This window comes from Notolabrus celidotus, chromosome 17 (genome assembly GCF_009762535.1).
Source record: "Notolabrus celidotus isolate fNotCel1 chromosome 17, fNotCel1.pri, whole genome shotgun sequence".
In the NCBI taxonomy this organism is placed as follows: domain Eukaryota; kingdom Metazoa; phylum Chordata; class Actinopteri; order Labriformes; family Labridae; genus Notolabrus; species Notolabrus celidotus.
In genome coordinates, this window is record NC_048288.1 from 7,412,707 (window position 1) to 7,438,758 (window position 26,052).

Consider the following 26,052-nt stretch of genomic DNA (forward strand, 5'->3'; position numbering starts at 1 on the left):
AATTTGAGAAAAAGAAAATGATGTCCTGGTGGCACACAGCTATCCAGGGAAGCGATGCCGATTTCAATCTCACTTGAACTCAACATCTTACCAGAAGAGCCCCAAAGGATTATGCCTGAATATTTAAGATTACTGCACATGGCGAGGGTGGTTATGAATGAGGATTTTGAAGGACAATATGCGAGCAGAGCTGTACAGTATGCATGCTTCACATAGAGATAAATCCCATTTTGTTTTGATCTCTCCTCCTGACCGACATGCAGCACACAGACTGAGCACCCACATCACCTCTACAAACAAACAGGAGAGCGAAATGAAAGGGATTTTTTGATGTGATGGTTCAGATGAAGCTGCTCAGTAGAGGTCCAGTGTGTTTGTGTGCAGAGATTAGGAGTAGCATACAGATTTGAAGAGAGTCTGCCAGCTAAAACACAGCTCAACTCAAGTCTGGGATAATGAAGTTCATCTTTACACAGCATCTATGTTTATATGTGTTTTTAAGCATTTCACTGTGTTCTTATGGAGTTTTTATCTCTTACATTTTGAACTGTTTTTATCTCTGCGTTTTATTGACTGTGCAGCTCTTTGTAACCTTTATTCTGCTTAAGTAAATGTGCTATATAAGAAGTGGATTAATGAACGCCCTAAGTAAACATGTATCCAAACATTTATTGATCCGGTGTTCCCGTGCTAACGAGTGAATTTCAGTTGTTTTGCAGAAATTTGGATCGAACGTCAGATGAGACTATAATTTGCAGCTCCAGGGTTGCAAGAGCACAACAAAATCATAGAAATAGGTCAAACTTACATCATTAATGTGGCTGCATGGCATACATTAGTCTGGCCTTTTACAGCGACAAGCCTGCTGTTTTGTCTTACAAATCGCCTAAAGTTTATCCTGTTATCACAAGAAAACCAACTTTCTTATCTGAGATAACATTGAAAATAAGTCAAGATCTCGTGGGACGCTGGTGGCCTAGCGGTCTAGGCGTCCCATGTATGGGGGCTACAGTCCTCGTCGCAGAGGTTGCTGGTTCAACTCCCGGCCAGTCGACCATTTGCTGCATGTCTTCCCCCACTCTCTACTCCCCATGTTTCCTGTCTCTCTTCAGCTGTCCTGTCATTAAAGGCAAAAATGCCCCAAAATACAACTTAAAAAAATAAAAGTCAAGATCTCCATAAAAGTTACTCATCATACAGGGAAAAGTAAGAAAGATATATGGATGCACGTCCACTTTTTGCCTCAGAGTAGATTAAACTGGACCATAGATTTTTTTTTTTTACCATTAATTTACCAGGTAAAAAATGTTTGAGAACAAATTCTTATTTACAAACATGATAGAACTAATAAAGTCGTGAAGTTGCGTGAATGAGTGGCTTTGCATTCACCACTGCTCGGTAACGGCTACATGAACACCGAATGTATAACTCTTGTCCTCCTTGCTTTATAAGTGGAAATGTGAATATTACTATGTTTTCATATATGCTGAATCACAATACAACAAAGTTAAAGATTTAGATTAACATTTGCCATGGCTCCTCTCGGTCCCGTACGTGGCTAACGTTAGTAAAACCATGTTGTACAAGCTGAGCTCTCGCTACTGTTAGCTAATATCGCTCCTCTTACCACACACCCTATCAGTTACATAACAACGTGATGTATTTGAGTGAAACTTGAGTCCATGGGCTCCACCATTTCTGTGAATGTCATCAGACATGTTACAACTTGTGAACTTGATGCTGTCCGAAAATTTCAACTTCCGATGTCATCAATACGTTAAGAGGGCGGCGTTCATACCGTCATTTCTTTTAAACACGGTAAACACGACCCCATTTGAAGGCACCATAAATCATAGACAGAACAGCAGATACCCTGAGTGAAGCCAAGACTTTTAGAGCTCCCCCTGGTGACTGGCTGCAGTAACAGTTATAAAGCCCATCTCCTCCATGTTAACAGATGGACCATGAGTCAATCTGTAAAATTAATAAATCTATGTTTCTCTAACTGGCTTTTTGTCATTATAGTCTGTTCTTATGCTGGTGTATGATAAAGTGTTTTATTTTTTGCACGAGTTTAGTTTCAATTATTGTTTGATCTTCATGATTGACAGGTCCGTTGACAAATGCAGTCCCTGCAGTGTTCTTTAACAGATGAGCAGAGTAGAGGAGGAGCAGCGAGAGAAAATGTAGAGGAATACCAACGCAAGAGTTATTGAACTCTCCATAGACCTGAGTGTCTGCTTCATAGTGTTGTAGCATATTCTCAAACAAAACGACAGTCTAGCTTGATGGTCTCATTTAATGATACAGAACACTGCTTTTAAACACTGATGGTGGTGGTCTACATGACCACCAGGTCATTACTAGGCAATGTCCTCGTCCATTGGCAACATTCATTGCTTACTGTCCTTAAAGAGCACACTGTGGCTCCCATCCCAGTTCCACACACACACCAAAGTTTCCTTTGAGATTTGTTATTGTTACTACCCAAAAAACATGTTTTTTGTGTTGGAAAGTCCCACAACCAACACTAGAATCTGTTCTGCTGTGGACAGGACCGACCTGAGGGATTGTTAGCATTCTGGTGTTAAGCTAAATGTGTGTTTTGGTTAGCAGAAGGGGTGTGACATCAGTCCCTCGGCTTCACCAGCCAGATTGTTTATGAGCATATCTCGGCTCCATCAGTGTAATATGTCAGCGCCCATCAAGGAGATATTTTGGCTTCACTTTTTTTTTTCAGTGGAAGGAAAATGAAAGCTCACCACCCATATCAATATGCATTAACTCTTAAAGACCTAGGCCATTTTGGGGGGTTCCAGACTCTCCTGAATGTATTTTGAATATGATGAATGAGACAAATCTGGTATCAATGGAAAGCTGAAAATGTCCGCTGTAATTGAGTTTTTAAAGCTTGTTGATAGGATTTGCGGTCCCAAAGTTATCAAACATTTAAGAACAAGTAGCCGCTGCCGGCTGTCTAGGTCTTTGAGGGCTACGATGAATTTCTGCATGTGCAAAATTCAATGCTGCATCAAAAGCACTGTTTTCTTTGATCACAACCGGTCCTTCTCCTGTTTAGCATGCAGAAAAAAAAGGTTGACCCTCAGTATTGTCAGCAGTTCATGCTCCTGCCCTCTCCAAAATGACAAAGTAATAAAAGTCGCTTTGCTGTAAACCTCTCAATCCCGGATCATAGCTGCATAAAGATATAATAAAACCCTTTGAATGGATGAGTAATCTCCTTTTTTTTGGCGAACTCAAAGATTTCCGAAAACAATCTGATTATCCCTGCAGCAGATCAGATATTTCATTACACAGAATGTATAAACAATCACAGCACATGCATGGAAGAAGATAAAGTCAGCGTGTTTACTTTCAGTAAAAAAACAACTGACACAGAAATAAAAAGTCTTGTGTCATAGACAGCGACTGAAACAACAGAGAGTCAACTCTTCAGGCAGTTTGAGCTGTTTCCAGGCTGTTTACAAGGATGTGCAGAAACATTATGTGTGTCTGTGCATTAAGGAGTCATTTGTGTGCGTGCTTGGCGCAGAGGCTTATTAGAGACCACAAGGTAAAAGCCAATTGGCATCGTTTTATAGACGGTGGCAAGAAAAAGCCAGTGTCAGCTCAATGAATATTCAGAGAGGAGCCGAGCCTCAGGGGGACATGGAACAGCACCAGTGTTTTATCTGTCCCCCTCACAGCGCGGCCATAACCTATTCACAGCGGTCCAGATCTTCCTCTGTATCGACACATTCTCTTTTCCTCCCCTCCGTCTTTGTCTCTTTGCTTCGCTCACACACAGCACATGCAGGAGTGAGGCTGCAGCTCTCTTCCTTCTCTTTCTCTGCCTCCGCTTGCTGTTCATTTCCCAGAGTCGGGGAATAATGAGAGCCAGCAGCAGTGGGTGGCCACGTGCGTCGCATTGTATAGGAGTGCTGTGATTAATCGAGCTTGCCAAATGGAAAATGAAATGCCAGCAAGGCCGAGCTGAACAGCAGGACTTTAGTGTTTGAGGGACCAACAGAGATGAACACACATGATCGACTCCCTGACTTTTCCGGGTCTTCGCTCTTGGCAAGCTGCCAGAGAAGACTCAAGACACCCTACGGGGAGAAAACAGTCTTAATTGACTTGCTGGACTCTATCGGCACACAGTCAGGGGTGTGAGAAGGAAATAAATATGTCCTCTCCCACCCTCCTGCACCTCGATAATCACAGATGGATGAGCAATTTGAGCTTCGACGAGGGTGAAAGAAGACACAGCGTGCGAGAGGAGCTGATGGAAACCGACACCTCGCTAAGAACGTGTTAATGTTTGTTGCGCCGCCGTCCTGACAGTTCTTTCAGCTTCGGTGACTCAAGGTTTCTGAGCTGAGCAAATGCTTGACACCTTGAGCAGAGCGCCTGAAAGTGAACCCAAACACCTGCAAAGTACATCGCGCAATCTGTTACACGCCTCCAGGACACCAAATGTCACATGAGCCTGTGGGACAAACAGTAAACATTCAAATTTAACCTTTTTTAGTCTATCCTGGAGGTGCTGTTAAGCTGCCCTCAAGCAGACATAATGGATCATTTGGGTGCAATAGCAATCCCTCACACAGACAGAGGAGAGGAAGGGGAGGCTGAAGATCCAAGCAGGTCCTTTGGAGTCAAATGTAGCTCCTCTATGCCATGAAAACTCTGCCAAACTGGTTGTAAATGAAGTGAAAAAAGTGTGACAGACTGTTCTGTCTGTTTATCTCTCCACTGAATGTTTCTTCAAACACCCAGAAAACAACAGGATAAATAAAAGACGACTGGCCGAGGAGAGCTGCTGAATTACATTCTGCTGTAAACTATAAAGCACTTGCCACGGCTCGTGTATAAGCACATCAAACGGTAATGATATGCATTAACCCTTCAACACAGTCCCGGAGTGCACAGAGCGGAACAGCTGCTATACGACCCTGGCTGCACTTCCTTTCTCTGAAACATACCATCAACCCGTTTTCATTTCCTGTAGGGCAGCATTATATATCCATGTAGGCGTCCACGTGAACCTGCAAATGTTTTATCACTCTAAATGTTCAGAGGATTACTCCACATTTCATAATCCCATCATGTTCTTGCCCTCCTCCACTGTTGACATCTTTCCCCCAGCTGCAAAACAAAAGCCCGACTTCACCTATTAGATTACCCCGATGTCAAATGTGATTTAGGTCCTTTTGGAATCAGACTTCTGCTCTGAGATTATAATCTGGGAATGCAGAGTCCAATCCAGCGCCCCTTCAGTAGTTTGCAGCCTTTTTCTGTGAGTATTGCAGCCTTAAGTACCTGATGTTGCTGCAGTTTTCCTAATGCAAGCTGTGAGGTTTCAGGTTTTTTCTGAGCAGCACATCACACATCAGCTGTGAGCGACTGGGACAAACGCTCCAATTAAGCCATCTGTTTGCTGAGCGAGCTGTTTGTCTTCTAACCTCACTCTCTGTTACACTCTGTGTCAAGACTCTGGATAAAACAGAATGAAACCACAGTAAATTACCATGCACTGCTACTCTTGCTCTGTGGGAGGCTGCTATATCACTTTAAAATGACTCTTTGAAGAAATACTACAAAACTGTAAACATCTTTATCCGACTCTTTGCTCTTCCAATGTCTTGCTTTTGTGCTCTTCTGACAGCTCACCTGATTGTTTCTTCTTTTTCTGTCTCATTACTTTGTTTGAAAAAACAAAGGGTTCTCACATTTCAGAACTCACTACAGTATGTTGTTTCCACCTTACCATCTTTCTTTCTTATTTCCCAGCTGTGTGAAATACTTGATTCTGATTGATAAAAACCCCAACAAAGTTTAATTCTCAAAAGCAAAAGAGACAACCTGATCACACACACATCATATCAAAATCAATCCACGGAGAGTAGTCTGTCACATTTCCCCTCTGCCTGTTGACACTGTGGTAAAAAGGTTAGTGTGGTATCAGGCTGGTCTCAGAGTGGGGAAATAATGACAGCCAGCGGGCACAGATGTGAGAGCAGCCTGGGGAGCTACTGGACCCCAACCATCTCTGAGAGGGAAAAGTAGAGCAACATCCTGTCCTGTGATCCAGACAACAGCAGCAGAGCTGGAGAGAGCATCTCTAAGCTGCTGATCTCTACAAAATGACTCAAACCAGAAGCGGTAGAGATAAATGCAACAACGTTCTAAGCTGAGACATTTGACTAATTTAAGTTTAAAGGTGAGTCACTGTCAAAGAGAAGAAGGAGAGCTGAATGAGGACAGAAATGTCAACATCAATAATCCTGCAGAAGTCCTGTTCCCTTCGTCTAACGTTACATTCTATGATAATATTCACTTTAATGTTATTTATAATAAATACGCAGACTGTTTTCATTTGACTTTTAATTTAAATGTTCAGTTTTATGTTAATTTGTCCTGCTAGGAGGCTGATTGGATGATGTTGCCATGGAAGTGCTATCGCCTGTGGAATTAAGTAAATCATTTAGAAATCCATAAAATCATTTTAAAGGCGACATATTAAACACCTTTGACCATTTAACACAGTCCCTTGTGATCTGAATGAAACGTCTGTGTCGTGCTTGGTCAAAATATGAAGTTATAGTGGTGATTTTCAAACACCAGAGGAGGTTTTGGGAAAGCAGATTCTGAATGGACCATCAGACTGGGGCGGACCATGAAGAGAGGACTGGGTCGGCTTGTTTAACATGTTGTGGGTCAGTGGAGACTCCTGATACTGAAGTACATCTGCAAAAATACATAGAAGTGAGATTTTCTTCAGATGTCTCCTTAAAATCAGTGTTCTGTGTCAACCTGTTGATGTCTTTAGTTGATGAAAAGCAGGATGGTGTGGAGTGAACAGATGGTAATGCTTTGAGGTTCTGCTCACCCTGTTGTGATTCCAATTTGCAAAGCCACCTGTTCAATAGTAAGTGAAGATATTAATGTCTTGCATATTTCTTGTCTTAAATCAAGAGGAGAGGACTGACTTCAGTAACAGAGCCTCTGATTGGTGGAAAGTTGTTTTCACACAAGCACCAAACTCCGGGATTTTCATGGAAACGTTCATGGTAGGCTTCATGTGTAAACACAGATCACGCGACTTTACCCAGACTTTTTCACACCAGCCTCTTTGAAATAATTCTGCAAGAAGTTGGGGTGAGCTGATACATTTTGCAGGATTCACTCTGAGTGGGTTGGGGTGATGACATTTATTTCATTCAGTTGGAGCAAAACCAGTGCAATTTTCTGAAAATGCTACTTCATACTGTTTTCTGCTCACCAACATGTTCTTTCCCAGTCCCTGGTTGATACTCTGAATATGCCTGTTGACACATAGCATTGATATAAAGGCAAAAACTGTCCCCCTAGCGTTGAACACTGCTGCATTTCAAGTCCTGCAACGTCCTGAATCCGATATGTCTTGTCTCCTGAGACCCAACTTCCCTCTTCTGTTTGACGGAGAGAACTTATCACTTTGATGTGACTGGGCAACTTTTGAAAACTTCAGTATCAGGTTGTCCTTAAATTTTCTGGAAATTTTTAGAGATCCATTTGTGTAAAAAAGCTGCAGAATAACAGCCTCCAGTTCCAAAAATCAAGCATGCAGCATCCCAGAGACTTTAGTAAACCATCCATTCTGATGTTTATTCAACACTGCAGACCTGTGAGGGTGGATATTTTGAATATCAAAGACGTGAGTTTGGTGATGTACAAAGTGACGTGTGCACGGAAAGCTAATGATTGAACAAATTTTTACAAAGCTGCAATGCTTTGTGAAAAATAATGACTTGAAGGAGTGACTGGGTGAGCAACATGTAGTCTAAATCAAAATATTCATTGTTCATAGTCCATATGCGGCAGTTATTAGACTTCTTATCCCTCTGTGGTAATACAAGAACTCCCTAATGAAGTATCCCCCTGACGGGGAACAAGAAAACAAAGCAAAACTCGTCGAGCAAGGAGAACAATCTGCTATGTGATGTCCTTTGAATCAGAGATACAAATCAGGCACGATGAGCAAACAAACATCATTCACCTCCGGAAAATAAAAAGACCTTTCCAGTCAATTCTTAGGAGCATAATTCTTCAAGACATCCTCATTGCCTTGAAGCCTGAACGTGTGCAGAGATAAAACACACAGCTCAATCTCATTGCTGTCTAATACGGCATAATGGAGAGAGTCAGGCTCGCAGCGTGACAGCCAAAGCTCCACCGCAGTGATAGGCTAATGAAACAAAGAGCCTAAGGCAAGCTGTTATACCTACAAAGGAAGGGAGGGGAGATAGAAAACACACATTTACAACAAGCCAGCTAATTTCCAATGCAGTTCTGAGAGCAGGGACCATATGCATCATGTGCACAATGTAGCAAACCCTGTGAATACACAACAGGTGGATCTATTGTGGATGTAGTGCAGGAGGGACACAGAGGTTTGAACAGGAAAGCAGCCAAGATCCTAGCACAGATTAGCCCCACACAAACACACCGTATCCACACACAGGTATCGATACATATGTTTTTGTGTTTGTGTGTACAGTAGATAAACACACAATCCCCAACCAGGCGATGAAAACACACAATACCCAGCGTGCTAACTTCCAGCTTCAACAGACCTGCGCCCTGACCCCTCAGCATCTGCAGCAGAACAGCAGGCCCGGCTAACAAATGGCCACAGAGGAGGCAGGAGGCAGAAAGAGCGCCTGATTGATCTGCAGGGTAATTGTCTGGGAGCGGCTCGAACAGCCAAAAGGACGTAAATATCAGCCATCCTGTGAGTCAAGTTCCACACAGTGATAAACTCTGGCTGCTTTGTCTCCTGAGTGAGGGTTCGTTGTCTGATAAGCAGGTGAACATTTCGTGCCAGGACTTCTCCACCGAGCAGGAAGGAAGGCGCACGATGTGATGTCAGAGGAGGGAGAGGAGTGGAGTGGAGTAGAAGTGGGGCAGGATGAAAAGGGAATATAGGTGCAGAAACACTCAAAAGTGTAACAGGCTACATTGGCAAGTTTTTAAAAAAATTGCCAATGTAGTAATAACTCCAGGAGTGTTAGACATTATGATACACTGTTGGGAATTTTTTTTTCATTATGCCATTTATTTTCCCTTGAAAACATTTAACATTTTTTTCCAATATTTACAATTTCTAGATAGGACACTTGGGCAACACATGTCAGAGCGAGTGGGGGTGACATTCACAAAAAAGTCCCTCGTCTAAACCACCCAGTGCCCCTCACTTCTGCAGCCATATTGGAAATGTTGAACTCAACATAACTGCTGTTGAGTGAGTGTGACGTAAAGAGGCGGGCTTTGAGCCTCCTAGCCAACAGCTACAGTGTTCTCGCCTGTCAATCAAGTCAGCTGTGCCTCTCATTGGAAGACTTGTAATCTCAATATCTTTGAAATTGCCACATTAGAAAAATTCACCCCCCATACAGTGTGTGCCAATCGAGAAATTAGCTATCCAGACTACACTCGTCTTTTGTACCAGGCTGTAAACATGTTTATTTCTGCTGTAAAGATCGGCTTTTATGAGTTGGTGTGTATGTGGTTTCCGGTACTTCCGGAGCCAGCCTCAAGCAGATCCTGGATGAACTGCAGTTTATAGCACTTCTGCATTGGACTCATATTTTTAGACCAGAGGTTGTCGCTTGGACTCAACCCTAGTGTAGCTACCTGCAGCTATCAATGGTGTTTAGCCCAGGCCAATGAGACTGCTATAATGCTCAACTATCTGTGTTAAATACATTGTCCTCAATTATGACAGTGTTCTGAGGGTTTTCTTATCTTTACACAATTTGGTTAATCAAAATTAAAATTTCTGTTAAAATGACTTGCAAATTAGACAACTTCGGGACATCACGAATTACAAGAGATTTAGTCAATCAGTTGCCTAATTTCTATTCTCTTTACTGTTTACAAGTCAAGATCGATCCTTAGTCAGTGAGGCTGATCAAACTATCCACATACTCAAAGTAGTCATTCAATTTGTGTAGACTGACCTCATCCTCAGAGATCAAGGCAAATTGTTTTCCAGTTTACCAATTTTGAAGTTTAATTTTGCTGTTTCAAAAGCAGCTGAGTTTACCATATTGGCTAAAAGGCTAAATCCAGTTACTGAGTACTTAAGTCATCCAGTTAGTTGTCATAATATGCTGTTCAATACTGCAATATGCAAGTGAAAAATCACCCAGTGTTGAGACATGATATCGTTAGACATGGCATAATTGGATACACACTTTTTAGCTACATAACTGCGTCAAAACACTTCGTCTAGAGCAAAAAAACAAATGTTAGAGTGCTGGTTTTAGTCTCTAACAGTAAAAGTGGAACTGCAGTGGGCAGTTTGTCAAAGTTGAACAGGAAGGGGAGCTATAACTTTGATGGATTTCTAAAGCAGAAAGTTTTGGCAGCAATTTTATTGTGCACCTTTGTTTTCTCTAACAAATAAGTTTGTCTCACCTAGGGGGTTGTTTGCTGAATTATCTCCTCACTACTTCTTTTTCCCACACCTTTTTTTTCCTCCAGCAGCTTCTTTTTAGTAATGTCTGAACACTCACATAACCCTAATTCAACTTTTGAAGCAGCACAAAGTTATAACGGCCGAATAAAACTATGGCTGGAAAATAAGAACAAGGTTGTAATAAACATCTCCTTTAAGGTAAATAGACAAGCAGTGCAGAGTTTTCAAGAGCACAACAAATAACATCTAAAACATGTATAAGGTGAGTAAATGTGCACGAGCAAGGAGAGAGGCAATGAGAGAAGAAAGAAGGCAGTGTCGGCTGAAAACAGAGAGAAAGAGAGATGAGTACAGAGAGCGAGGGAGCGACCAACCTCTTCTACAGCTGCACGAGGTGTGCCTGCAATGCTAACTCGCTCCATCCATCTCTCTTTGCTCAAACACAGGCACTGTGGAGGAAGGGTCTCTTCAGCAAGCACAGGAGGCCCTTTATGAAATGAGACTGATGTGGTCAACCATAACTCAAAGACACAGAGACAGATAAGAACTGCACAGGAAGACCAAGACATTGAAACCAGTTATCTGAGAAATAAACACGAGCAGAGCGCCTGTTATTTTCTCATTGTCGAGGCCCCTCCAGCTGATAGCGTTTCTTTGGGGAAATTGCATTACACATGAGGAGAATACCTACTCTGTGACTAATGTACACCTACACCCTTTTCCAGCAGAGAAAGAAAGAGCCATAACAATGAGAGAAACAGTTGGCAGCGCTGAACAATCGAGAAAACTCATATAGAAGGAGACTTGCACTGCAGGGAGCATTAATGACAATAAGCATTACAGCAAAACACTGGAAGACGCTCTTTTTTATGTGATTTATGAGCAGCGACGACATGCAAGCGACTCATTCAGCCAAACACACTCTTTACTGAGATCTTGGAAGAACAGGAAAAAAAAATGCGCCACAGGAGATTTCTCTCTCCATTTCTGCTCATGTATTTCATCTACCTTTCCTCTGTGCTCCTTTGTGAATACCGACGAGTGCCGGGGCGAGGGAAAATGAAATTTTACTCCCTGAGCCTTAGGTGCTGCACCAGCGTGGGACAAAGTTTTGAAAATGTTTTATTGGATTTAAGGTTGGGAGGTATCACAATTGGAAAAAGACAGACCGCAGCTCACAAGCTCAGCTTCAACTGTGGGAAGTCTATTTGGAGTTTGGTACATGCTGTGATTCTGCAACTTACTATTTGTGTCTACAAGCTTTGTATTTCTTTGTGTGACAAAAAAAAGAAATGCCATGTCACTGAATGTAGTAAAAGAACTTGTAAATACTTGAATAACACTCCCTGGTACTCACAGTGTGTCAACAATGATAGAAAATATCACTTAATATTTGTTTGACTGATTCTATTTCTCTTTTATGCAGAACTCAACTGTTCAGGGGGAATTCACTAATTGTTCAACCTTATGTCCTCTGATCTGTGTGAGGTATCAGGCCTACAGTATACTTAAAAAAACTGTGCAGTGCTATAAAGAAACAAAAACTTAACTATAACTCACAGTTTCAATATTTCTTGTCAAAAATGGTATAAAACATGTACGTAGTCTCAGTGACATCACCAAAAGGTTTCTGAAGAAGTGTTTTGAAGCCCAATGATGGGGGTTGCCATATTGAATGCGTGGGTTCTCTCCAGATACTCCGGCTTCCCCCCGCAGTCCAAAAAAAAAAAAACATGCTGTCCAGTCATTTAATTGGTTACACTACATTGCCCATAGGTGTGAGTGTGTATTTAATGGTTGTCTATCTTTCAGTGTTGCACTGTGATAGGTTGGCGACCTGTCCAGGGTGTACCCTGCATTCCACCCGACGTCAGCTCCAGCACCCCGTGACCCCGAAACGGGATAAGCCGTCAAGATAATGGATGGATAGATATATATAACTCAACAGTTCAACCTCTGTGCAGTGTATACCTACAAAGAAATTATCTATATCGACCTCAACTGTTCTTTAAACCAGGCTGTTAACATGTTCATTTCTGCTGTGAAGATTGGTGATGGAGGTTCCTTGGCTTTTGTGGCCTGCCTCAAGTGGTGACTAAAAGAACTGCACTGTCTCACTTATGTTCTTCATTCTTTAATACCGTACCTGCAACATGTCCCCTCTGAATACAAAACAAATCTGAAACAGTTTTTTTTCACCATCAGATTCTTGTCAGTCAATGTGGGGATAGCAGATAATTAGCATGCGCTTCATCTGACTGTATGATGGTGTGAAAGCATGGGAATTAAACCCAGGCATCCAATGAGTAAAATGGATGCATGCTGTGTGAGGAATGCTGCTCGCCTATATAAAAATATTCAGTATTTATTGGAGGACACTGAGACTAACATTATGCATCTGATATACATGTTTATATACATATATACATATCTCTTTAATGATGGAAATGCAGATTATTATGCAGCTTTGATAGGCAAACAGGATGAAAAGTCTAATGTATTTCAAAAGCCTGTTCTTCCAGCTACCAACATTCAGGACTGACCACATTTCAACTTGTATCTCTTTCCTTCTACTCCACTTGTACTGAGAGTTAGCTTTGAAGCTACGCTAACAGCATGAAAAAAGCATATCTGAATGTTTGTTTAGACTATTTTACAGTGATCTAGCTGAGTCACACATTCAATCATTCTTATTCTGGACTGAAAAATGCAGTATAGTGAGGCCAAGGCTGCTTGCAATGCATCATGGGGCATGTAGGCAGGCGTGGGAGAACTCAGCTGTCTTGGCCAGTTTAATTTGTTGTCAACTTTTTCTTCTATAATGTTTGAAACTCTCCATAAATCAGGGCTAACGAGACAACAAAGGGCTATTTTCTTTATATTCCATCAGAGCTTCTACAATAAGAGCCCCTGATCGAACATCTCTCTGCCTCTCTACACAGTGAGCTGTAAATGTTGAACATATTCTCTTACATCTCATCAACAGAAGTGTTTGTCCACTTTTGTGCTAAAATACAGCAAATGATAACCATCATGAATATTTATAAGCTTCTTGGCAATCTGTTGTCTTTTGAAGCTCATACTGGGGGTTCAGCGGATGCCGCAGAGAATAAGGGACTAAAACATTTAAATGCCGGTTGTTGCCACTGGCAAAGAACTTTGGATGTGGATGAGAAACTGGGAAGTCGCTGAACTCTCTGTCCAGCCTCACTAATAGTGCTGCCCAATTCAGTTTCCCTCCATCAGCAGAGTCGATCTCTACAGTTCAATTTTCAATTTTCCAGTTTGAGCTCATCTAAGTTCAATCTCAGCCTTGCCTTCTTTATGATAGGCCCATATATCCTGTTTCAGCGATCTTAAAGGCCATTTGACTCATTGGATTCCAAAAACATTCTCAGTCCACTTGGAGCTGGGTTGGGCTATAAGGTGTCCAGATCAATCAGTGTCATCCTGATTCTGGATTCATTAATCATGGCCTGAATTCTTGATGGTGGAGAGCAGAAAGCAGCAGAGCTACTGAGGCCTGCCTCAGGAAACATATGAGCCTGATCAGCATGCTGACCACTTTCCACTTCACTGTTTCTTTCCAGGAAAAATGAGGGTCCATTTTTATTCCACTTGTGTTTGGCACATATTTACATTCTTTTTGCATTTAAATCACCAATGGAAGAGTAAGCTCCAGGGAACTTAAAAATGGTGGTCTACCAACAGTATGGGATTGATTGGAATTTGGCAATTTTTTGACAATTACTTAATAAGTAAACAGATATGTTAAAGAGAAGACATTAATTCAAGATGTGTAAATCAATTTCTTTAAAAAGCCTCCATGATTCATCTTTAAATGAGTTCTCAGATGAATAAGAGAGATTTACGTCACATCTGAACACGTGCTCCACAACATGACCATGCGGTATAAATATAGTAATATTTCCATTCATATTCAACAGTATATCAAAGGTCCACGTCTCACGTACACTGCCTGAGTCTCCATATAGCATTCTGTCTCACCTCGACAAACAGTGAGTGATCAGAGCTCAGAACAGGAGGGGGAGAACTTGCAGCTTTTATTTGCTCTGGCTTCAGCTTAAGGTGCTGAAACACCACTTAATCTACCAGTCCACGGGGTTCTGAGGTCACGACGCCCTAGGACAACCTGAGCAGCAGAACACTGCTCAAATCCCCCAACACCCAAGCTTACACACACAATCTCACACACACATACACCGAGAAATATACACACAATTGTTCCTCCACTCAGCAGTTTCTCTCCTGTGCCGGCTGAATTCAACCGTTCTACCTGCAATTTCATATTTTTTTGTCAGGACTACTTGACATGTGCCATTAACAATAAGACACATCTCCCTGTATAAGCTTTGATGACAGACTGCTGAATTTGACTTACTGGTATTATGCATTGTTTCCTCTTCAATCTCTCACCACGGCACTGAGACAATGGCTCAATATCATGAATATATTTGGGCGGAATAATGAGAGAGACAGAATGGATGAGACAACAGAAATAAAAGTCATCCCAGGAATTATTTTGCAAATTGAAATGGAGCCGTGACTTACTGTGCCTCAGGCTCTTTCCCAAACCTCTCTTCTTGTGGATGGTTTGCTGTGTACCCGCTCTTTTCTAGGCTTCCCTAAATTAATTGGCTGAACTGCCTTTTATTTGTGGACTTGTTTTGGAGCAATGGAAAGTTATTACTGCTGCAGTACACTTAGTTGGCATTGCATACAGCTTTAAAGTCTAACCAAAGGAGATCTGTTAGAGTAACAGAAACTCTGTCTTTCAAAGACTCAATACTGGTTCATACACACTTAAAGCTCCTGTGAGGAGTTTTTATCTGGTTATGAAGCAGACTAAAAATGATAGTTATGCCTTTTTACAACCCACAAAAGCAAACAAGACTGTCAGCAACATGATTGAAAATGTATATATTATAATTTTGAATTCCTGTAACCAATGTTGGGGGGTAGGTGTCAGACTAGATGACTGACAGCACACTAAAGAAACAGCCTTTTCCCCTTTCAGAGCAAGATCACACAGTCAGCGTATACTTGAAGAGGGCAAGATGAGACTTACACATGTACAGTTCAAGACCAGTAAATAGGTAAGAGTTTGTCTTAACTCTTGTTTGTTTCAAGAGTTATGACTTTGACCACAGGGGGTGCCAAAATGGACACAAATATCAAGTTCCTCACAGGAGCTTTAAAGTTAAATTTAATGCTTTTATACACTTGGCTTCTCTTGCATAGGACAAGAAGATCGATCCAGCCTCTGTTATGTAAATGTGAAATTAGCAAAACTTGGCTTAGCTTAGCATCACGACTGACAACAGGAGAAGTGCCTGAGTGTCCGAGGCCTCATTTAAAAAGAAAAAATGGCATGTCACAATGCCAAGGTAATGGATATGAAGCTTTTTTAGAGAGAGAAAACTTGCAAGCTCTGCTTTTCCTTCTGGCTTTCTGTCAAGTTTGCTTGAACAAAAAGGAGGAGATGGGTCGATGATTCCTTTCACCTCCCTGTGAAGATTTCTCTCAGAAGAGTGCTGCTCTTCTTTTGCTTTGGTACAAATCAACACAGGAGATTATAAAAACATGTTAGAGGTGCTTCGGGTAAATTTGCTCTGTGTGTTAAGGCTACATTTGCTGTTTCCCTGGTTCTCGCCTCTATGCTGAGTTTCATAACTGCTGGTGCTAGCTTTAGATTTACCACACAGACACCAGTATTAGTACTTTTCTAACAGCAGGATAAAGAATAAGTGTATTTTTAAAACTATAGAGTTGCTCTTTTCAGTCTACTAGCATGATAAGCTATCAGGAACAAATCTATATGATCATCTTGAGCTGTTAGTACGGTTCAGCTTGAAGCCCATAGATTTGATGGTTGCAGGTGCCTCGTGAGTCAGTCTATTGTACTCTCATTCAGGAAGAGATCTGAGACTGAGTCACACAGCCTGATGGACTCCCCAGTGTTGTAATCGTATACTTACACAGGTGCCAGACATCCTCATTGAAAGTGTGTCTCTTTAATTGAATTACTTCCACATAGTTGTATGTATGATTTACACATTTTTAATCTGTTTATTTTAGCTCACTGTATTCCTCTGAGGGGAAAAAAGGCTGTAAAAGTCTGTGACATAAGAGTACAAGTGTGAGGCATCTGGTGGAAATGAGTTTGACAAATAAAACTTCACATCAGTGGCCAAATGAGTTCATTTAGTCACTGTTCTGAGTCATCTGTAGTTTTGTTACATCGATTCTCCGACTCCTGTGATGAAACATAAAAATTGAAGGCATGACATCTGGAGACTTTAAGTGCTACGTTTAAGTACCTAAGCGTATTCTACGTCACCAGAGATAGTGAGATACCAGGCCCTGCTGTTTCGCTCGCTGATTGCTGTGCTGTATGCATTAGTCATCGAGAGCATGAGGCTCTGAAAGGACACTGGCAGAATGTGAAAGAGGCACAGGAGTTTTTGTATCCACGCTCCCAACATGACGGAGGAGAGTGAGTAAGAGGAGCTGAATCACATCACCTTTGTTGCCTCTCTTTCTCTCCTCCATTCATCAGAGGAGAGTGAACTGTGTGAATTAGCATGGTTAGCAGAGCAGCTGCAGATGTGAGACCACTATACAGATTTCAGAGTATCAAGTCGAGTGAGTTCAGGACTTTTATCTTCTTTAATTATGTAAATTATATGCCACAGATATTTCCTATCAAAATGAGAGGCAGAGCTTTTTTCTTTCCTTTGGGCAAACTTTCAACAAGACTCTCCAAAGAAGCAAGCAAAGAGACAATACTTACAAATGTGGATAACTGGAAATACAGGCAGGACTATCTATGTTTTTTTGGGCTACACATAACAAATTATCCAGCATGTGTGTTTCTAAATATTTATGTTTGTTTGGGAAGTAGCAGTGGTGATGTTTCTTCAGCTTCAGATTTGACTCATGAAGATAATTTACAGGAAAACTGGCCCAAGCAAGTGATGAAGATGTCACCATTAAAACACAGTTTGGATCTAATTACATTTTAATATAAAAATTAGGTCACATTTGGGGAAATACACTTTATACATCACTTCAAAACATAAATTTTTTGATGTACATGTGAGGCTATACCACTTAAACAACTAGTTGTACAGAAAACAAAACTCTGTTTACGTAATGACCGAGCAAACAAGCGCTAATTAATTAGCCTTAAGGTGTCTTTGGGCAAAACGAGAATTTAATTCTGCAGGTTAATCAATGTAATCACCTGAGTGCCAGCAGAGACACAATGGCCTAAATTAGCCCTCTGCGGTGTGAGCTGAGGCAAACACAAGCCTGTGTTAGGTCTTTAACTTTGACCAAAATAAATAAGTGTTTGTCTTTGGTATTTTAAGACTGAATACCAACGTCTTAACAAATCAGTCAGAAGCTTAACTAAATTCAAATTTTCATTTCGAGCTAACACGATGGATAATTGGGATCTCTGGGGGGAAAGGCAGACTTTATCTTCTATCACTTATTTGACTTTGCTGTGTCCCCCTGTTTCTTGTCCTTGTCCAAAGCCAATCTTAGAACCTGTCAGCTACCATATGACAATCAAACAGGCTCAGGGAGCAACGCCAAATTTTTCAGGCAGGCGGATAGCACTGAAGGGCTTCAGGCCATGACTCTTTTTCAATGTGTTGACTTTGTTTAAAGTCTGTGTAGCAACTTCAGAAGGAATTGGTGATGTTGTTGAGAGACAACATGTAATACTGAGTTCAGACTACACGTTTTAAGTGCAATTACAGCCCCACATAGAGTTTCAGCACCCATCATCCCTGAAAATCACTCTTTTTATCCTGTGAACGACAATCAAGGCCACATCTAGTACACCTCCAGACAGAAAATATAGCCTGTTTGATTTCTCTTTCTGCCGTCTACATCAGTGATGTTGACCAGTGAGACCAAAAAGCGCTCTTCACGTGCAAAAGTCATGAGTGTAAACAACGCAATGGCAAAGCAAAAGAAGAATTATGAAGTAGGTTCTGAGAGATGGAACTACAAGACAAAAGAAAAGTTTGTGAAGCTTTGGCAACAACATCCCTGCTTTATGATGTGTTGTTGAGGATCTAACACCACAGATTGAAAAAGAGAAATGTTGGTGAGAAATAGCGGACAGTAACTACTAGCATGCTAACTGTCATCTAGCCAAGCCCCTCCTTCCAACATCATCACGTCAGCCATGATGATTGGTCTGGTAGCATTGTGTAGTCTAACATGTCTGCCAGTCAAGTCACAGCCTGACTTCATGGCTCTGTGATCGCCTGATCTAACACAGTGACCATCGTATCAGACACGAAGATCATGTAGTCTGATAAGAGGGTATGATAGTTGCACTTTTGAATGCAGCTTTCTATTAAAACTGATCGATAAATTTGAAGTAATTCAGAACTGTGTTGAGTACTTTACTCTGATTGGTCACTTCATTGCCAGAGCAACAGTTATTTCTCAATAGCAGACCATTGCTATGAAGAACAGACCATTGCAACTCTGATCAGACTTTTGAAGAGTGACTGTTATCAAATCAGTGCAGAGAGAGGTCTGGTAAAGTCTTTCTTTTCACTGATGAAAAACCAGGTTCAACGATGGAAACTGCTGAGAACTGGTGACACACAAAACCATTGGGTACCACTGAGAAATATATGAGATTAAGGATGAATTGAAAACTTTATGGAACACAGTGTGGGATACGGCAGAGTTTAGGTAGTGAAAACAATAGCAGAGCAATGTCAACTTGCTACAGCACTCCGTTCTACAGCTAAAGTCCAGTGACTAACCAGTAGACCTAAACATCTGGACCAGGGAGGGAAACTAAAATGCCTCTGACACCAAACATCAAGCATAGTGTTAGTTCAGACACGCCACAAAGTCAAGCTCCGCCCTCAGCTGCTCTTAACACCAGCCCCTATCAGCTGACAGCTCAGATGATTACATCTACACATCCAACTGGCAAACAGCAAAGTGAGCGTTCTGTTTGAACTGCTTCAGCCTGCCGTCTCTTGTTGCTTCTCTGCAAACAGCTTTGTTACCCACCTCCACTCCAGCTCCTCCTTTCTTGTGTCTGATTTTACTCGCTCTGTTCTGTACCCTAAGGTCTTTGCTGCTGCTCTCCCCACCTCAGGCTTTGGCATTCCATCTGAGCACATGCAAAGGCAGGGAGCTCACAGAACAGAGCCATACCATCACATATAACTAGTTGCATGCAAGAAGTTATTCTTTTGACGAGAGTGGTCCTGACAGAAATGCTTACAGATTCTGCATTTTTACAAAGACTACTGCAAAGCTCCACTGGTCACAGTCTGTAGTTTCAGTTTTAAGGCTGCGATCAATCCTCATATCTATAATAGTACGACGTTTCCAGAAATGCTGAAGTACTCTTTTAACATGAGATGAAACAGATTCTATTCTGCGATATCACTGAAAGTGCTTGGTGCTAATGCCGGCTTTGCTGCTGGAGAGAACTAAGCAACAAGTCAGCAATATTGCAACAGCATCACTAAAATGTGCAACTTACAACTGAGTATGACAAGACAAGACAACTGATATATTCAACACAGCCAAAGGATTTATGCCTCAGCACAGAAACGTCTGAAACTCCCTTGAAATATGTGTTGATTCATGTTGTACTTTTCCATCACTTTGTTTTTTTCTTCTTCTGCTCCCTTCTGATTCTCACAGGGGAAAAAAAAAACTTTTGACACTTTTACTCTGAATTCACTCAGCTGCAGCTGATTTACCTTTGTGTTGTCTTATGCATCGACTTCACAACAAATCTTAGAAAGATAGCAGCACATCATTGTAATAATCCATGGAAGAAAGCCCCTCATCTGATTGCTCAGTACAGTTCACTTCTATCGAGTGCCCTTCTTCACTGTAATTTCCCATGAAGAGCTTCCCCATGCTGATTCCCCGATAACAGCTCACTCACAAAGCCTTTAGAGATAAATCTATAGTCCCTCTCCGCCTCAATAGCCATCTTTTCAATAGCCTGTAGCAAGTATCGTGTTTTTTTGGATGAAAGGTCAATGTTCTGTGTAAATGCTCATCACATAAACAATGTCACACTCAAATCTCCAGTTGTAAAATATCCCTGAGGGTGCAGTCAATGTGGAGACAAATTGGCGTACTGTTCGTGTTTCGTGGCACCGTGTCTTTCAAGCCTCAAACACACGGGTAAAAAAAAGTTGACAGTGTTATTAAACCCAGTGAAGTGAAGGTGAAGGAATATTAAATCAGTGCTATGCCCTGATTCCTTGTCATCAATCCTCATACTGCCTCAACAAAGATGAGGGGAACCAGGAAAGTCAAGGTTTTACATGCATCTGTAATTGCCACAATTATGTTCTACAATACTGATTAGTTTCCTCTGCTCTCTCTTGGCCTCCTCCAGCACTGTAAACCGAGCTACTGCTGAACTGCATTAGAACCTGACACTGCTCCACATCTCACCTGACGTGGAGAGAAAAGAAATAACAGCCAAGCAAAACGAGTGTCTCAGCCAATGACGGTGTGTTGCTGAGGGACGATCAATAAAACAGCAAGAAGCTCCAACAAGGACGAGTTCCCTGGATGATGTTTGTTATTCATTCCGAGCTTTACTGTTAGACCGTTGAAGCCCAATATGCTTACATAGAAAGAAACAGATTGAAAAGAGCAGCAAGGCAAAAAAGGGGGGAAAAATTACCTGCAGTGAAGTTGTAATTTGCTGAAAATCCCACTGCTTCCAGTTCACCATCTGTTACAAATTTTATCCATAGATATCGGCCGCTACTCCTGATGTCAGGCGGGCTTTGCTGACCGCAGTACCGTCCAAGTATTGGGGAGAAGCCAAACGGTCCATCCCGAACCTCGATGTTGTCAAATTTACATTCCCAAGAGGACTCAATGGAATAATTCTCCTCAAAGTGTAGGTCGATACACTGCCTCGGGGGAGCTGGAAGACACATTGAAAATAATTACAAACTGGCACAAAGCAGGGAGTAAAATATGACTCATGCTTTCATTGATGAACACTCAACCTGTTTCATTATCAGCACGCCCACACGGTCAATACACAGCTCCAAATTTGGCGGTTAGTCAATTCATCTCTTAAACACCAGAGCTGGGACAGTCTAAAGCTTCTGGATTCACTTTTTCAATATCTGCAGTGGTCAATCAAGTATCATCTCCTAATTAGGAAAATAACCCCCTTAAAAACCGATATATATCTCATCATTCTGCACAAAGTTACACTGATTTATCTCCTCCAGTAAAATCCCTACTGGATTGTAGCTCCAGTGAATAAATACGTGGATCACCTTCATTTCCCACTGTGCTTAAAGAGCTCATTTACCTTCAAGGATGTAAACACACTCTGTGTCTGGGGGGTATTTGTTTGGGTAATTGGGAGACGTAAAGATCCCTCCTTCTGGTTCTTTCACCCACGTTCCACACTGACCAGCAGGCTTTACTCCAGAATTGTTTTTCACTAAAGGACAAGCAGCGAAAAGAGAAGCAAAGTGAGACATAAAAGCTTTAGAGGAAATAAAGGATGAAGATGTTCGGGGTTGAGGATGTGAAGATTACCTGCTGTATCCTTTCTTGTTGCCCCAGACAACCCAAGTATGAGAAGACTTGCAACAACTGTTAGAACAGAAAAACAAATATTTTATACACTGTAAAAATGAAAACTTAAAATTGTTTGCCTGAAAACGATTTTTTGGTAAATAAACAAAAAATGTTCAATTTTGTTTAAAACTACATCAAAGTAGTTATCTCAACTACTTGTATTAAGTTTGTTATGTTAGGTTGGCAAAACTTGAAATTACGGGTTTGAGACTAGGCTAAATTATTTCAGTATGCTTCAGGCAAAGAACGGGGTCTCCAACCCAAATCTACAGGGGTCTTCCACACTTTCAATTCCCCACATGTGGCGCCATCTGTCCTGTGTGGATTTTATTGCCCTAAAGGTGAGTATTTTGTTTGAGTATTGTATTGAAACTCTAGGTTTACAGTTGGTCAGTTGATGGTGAGTTGATTACCGGTTAACTTTAATTTGTTTAGTTTAATAAGGCATGGTCATTACCAACAGTTAGCCGCATTGAACATTAGCTAAAAACAAAACGGTGCAGTAATGTGCAGTAACAAAGGTACATTTTCTGAACAACAAATAATACGTTGATTCAACTTTCACTTCATAGTATGTATAACTCAAAACTTTAAGTTACACTACATATGAATGATCTTATCTCAACAAAAACTCATCAGTTGGCTCAAATGTAAGATTTCTAGTTAGCCTTAAAACTCAAAAATCTAGTGCAGACAATTGCGTTAAAATTTTGAGTTTTCTCAGCTTTTTTGTTTTAACAGTGTAGTGGACTTTAGAAACTTAGTCATATCAGTTTTTTTCTTGATTCTTGATTCAGGTGAGGGAGGGTTGAATTAGAAAGGAGCACTTTTCAGATACTGGATTTCATGCAAGTTGGCTAGTTATGCTAATGCTACCCTAGCTAACTGAGATAGAACCCGCAGAACAGCACTCAGTCCTTTTGAGAGTTATGACAGGAGACATTTGTAATATATTTTTCAAGTGGATGAACAATTTTTAAAATGAGCAAATAAATAAAGCTTTTTCATGATAATACGCCAAAAAGCCAGGAAAATTATCTCAATGCCGAAACCCAACTTTGGCTGAATGACACCTTGAAGTCTGTAAAAGAAAAAAAGATTAAAATAGAAAAAGAAATTGTATTTAATATCTATACTTTGACTTTTAAGATATAAAAATCATAAATTGTCACGAGTAGCATTCTTCCCAATGAAAAAATAATAAAAGGTGGGAACAGCATGGAAACTTTAAGTGTTGACCTTCAGCTGTGAGTTTTATTATTGTGTTATAAAAGCTCCTAAAATGTCTTTAAATCAGAAACCACCACTCTGTTCCTGACTTCAGTTTTATCTCTTGCTCGGATTTCGGGGTCTTTTAACGCCGATTAAAGGATTACTGTACTTCAAGGATGAAATCAAGCAATAAGCTCTGACCAAGTGTGCCTCAGCTGATGAATACAGATGTCTTACCGTGAGGGATGCTGTGCCCATGTACCATGTCTGTTCCTTTCACAAACGGCTTCAGACTCAACTAATTCCATTTAGATTTGGGAATACTTGAAGAGGGAAAAGAGATTGAGATGAGAGTTTTCACACCAGGAAAGCGCTCATACCTTTCGACGAATAAAAAAAGAATTCACTCTTTTAGAAAATCTGCAGTTAAAAGAGAAAAATCCTCTCAGGTGAGTCACAGCAACTAATCACCAGTTTCATATAGAACCAAAAACAGTTCTAAACACGCGCCTGATTTCCATCCAAGCGTTTCTAATACCCTTTGGTGCCTTTGATGCACTGAAAGGATTAATAGTCCCGTCATCAGCCCTTCTCTAATCGCTCCACCTTTGCAATCTTCTTTTGGAAAATATCATGGACAGCCTTGTTTTTGTCCTCTTTTGTCCCTTTATCAGGAGAGTGGATCCTCTGGGAGCATGAAAAACCACGCAACACTCATCTCTGCAGCGCTTTCTTTACTCTCTTTGGGTGCGTAAAATCCTCCTGAAAACACCGGGCAGCCAAGAAAAAGAATTAAGTCAGTTTGCGTCCGGCTTTCATTTCTCGTTTCTCCCAAAACAAAAACAGCCAGTGTTGCACTGAGTGCATCTTCGTGCGTGGCTTCTATCAACTGGAGAGTCCCTGCAGCCAGCAGGAGTTAATGTATGATCTCCCTCCTCCTCCTCCTTCTTCTTCTCCTTCCGCTCATTCTATACTACAGTCGTCCAATGCGCCACAAGCCTCACGCACTTTGACGCACGCTGTGGAAACTTCTCTGGACACGACTGCAAGCACACACACACTCTGACACACACACACACACACACACACACACACACACACACGCATATAGGTGAAAAAGTAGAGAAGAAATGAGTGTGCGCTTGAGTGTGTATTTACGTGTGTGTGTTTGACCAACAAACGCGCTGCAGAACTCATTTCAGCTCGCGGATCTGCCGCGCAACGAAAATGGAGAGGTAAGCAGAAAAGGCAATGAGATAGGGAATGGGATAAGCAAGCAAAATAAGACGAGTGTGTCAGAGAGCGAGCTCTGTGGGCGTGATCAATATGAGAAACCTACAGAATTAAATAAACTTATAAAACGTATAACAGGAAGCATCAGAGCATCTTTCACCAAGCTTAGGGTCACACAGTCAAAGCTTTGTCTCTGGATCAAACAACCTTAAACTCGTGCCTGTAGCATCATGACACCTCTTTTTTTTTTAGCTGGGGCTTACCCAAAATACTGCAAAAGCCCTCAAGTGTGGTTCGACTGTCTGGCATCTACTTCAAGGTTATCAAAGATTACATCCAAAGATTTCCTCTCTACTTATAATGTGTCAAATTTTAGCAAAAAATTTAATAAAGTTGAAAATAAGATTTTTAATTTCCCTGCCTTTGTTCTTCTGTCTTTCAGAAAAGTCACAGAAACCTCTTACTTTTCTTGACTGTAAGTGCCTGGATGTGTTCTGCTTTCACACCTGATGACAAAGCGGATCAGAGGCTGCCCGGGGACAAGTCAGGGGCTCAGGCTCCCAAAATAGTTTTGGCATCCAGCAGACAATATCCATCTTAGATACTGTTGCTGCAGAGGCAATCTTGAGCTCAGCCCCCCTTGTGTGTAGTTTAATGTCACTGTTTAGCATTCGGATCGGCTTAAAATATACTGTTAATGAAGCACCATGATATTAGATGCTGTTATGCCCATGAAGGATTTGAGTGCGATGACTTTGTCCTCCCTCTTCTTCCCTTGTGTGTCTTTTAGTTCATTAACCCTCTTGAGATTTCTTAGATAAAGACTCTCTGACGTCCTCTTCTTAATTACATCCTCTCCTAGAGATCGGCCTCTTACTCAATAACACTGAAAGGGTTGGGTTTTTGCAGCAGGTGATGCAGACTGCGCAAGTGTCATGCTGACTTTGAGAACACGTGGGGGGGGGTGGGAAATCTCAGAACTCTTTGCAACTAATAGGCTCGTGGTAATCTGTTATACAGTCTGATTTAATGGACTGGATTTAATGGACCCCCCCCCCCCCAAACACAAGATCTGGAGCTCAGCCAGTCACTTTCTTGCAAATGTACAATCAACTCCCATGAAGCTGGAAAGCTCACTGTGTGGGGTGGCTGGCTTGCTTTCTCGAAAATTTCACAAACAGAACAAAGACACAGCTGCAAAGAACTTAAAATGTCAATTTCTCTGCAAAGGCAAAGCCTATTATAGATCTTAGAGTCTGAGAGGATGTCAATAATATCTGCACCAAAGTACAATGCTGTGCCCAAAGCTTGTTATTGATTAACAACAGCGTCCAACAACTTTATAAGCACAACAGTGCACGTTTGTGATGGGTGAACTCTGAGATAAAGCAGCAGAGCTATATGGGAATTATTCAAATGAGGCTTATCTGGCCCACTGTATGCAACAGTAGCCCTGGCGAATTTAACAGCAGCCTCCAGTTTAGCTCCTCGGC

At 41.4% G+C, this 26,052-nt stretch overlaps 1 protein-coding gene across 4 annotated transcripts in view; it reads right to left on the reverse strand.

Annotated features, from left to right (window-relative positions):
- neto1l (neuropilin (NRP) and tolloid (TLL)-like 1, like) overlaps positions 1 to 26,052 on the reverse strand; it is a 117,260-nt gene that overhangs the window by 79,083 nt on the left and 12,125 nt on the right. For all 4 annotated transcript variants that reach the window (XM_034705829.1, XM_034705828.1, XM_034705826.1 and 1 more), the window contains exons 2-5: positions 23,564 to 23,649; positions 22,073 to 22,129; positions 21,840 to 21,974; positions 21,192 to 21,440 (exon numbers count right to left, since the gene is read on the reverse strand). In XM_034705829.1, the coding sequence (XP_034561720.1) occupies positions 21,192 to 21,440; positions 21,840 to 21,974; positions 22,073 to 22,129; positions 23,564 to 23,591 (469 nt within the window). In that variant the 5' untranslated portion in view covers positions 23,592 to 23,649. The remainder of the gene's footprint in view (positions 1 to 21,191; positions 21,441 to 21,839; positions 21,975 to 22,072; positions 22,130 to 23,563; positions 23,650 to 26,052) is intronic.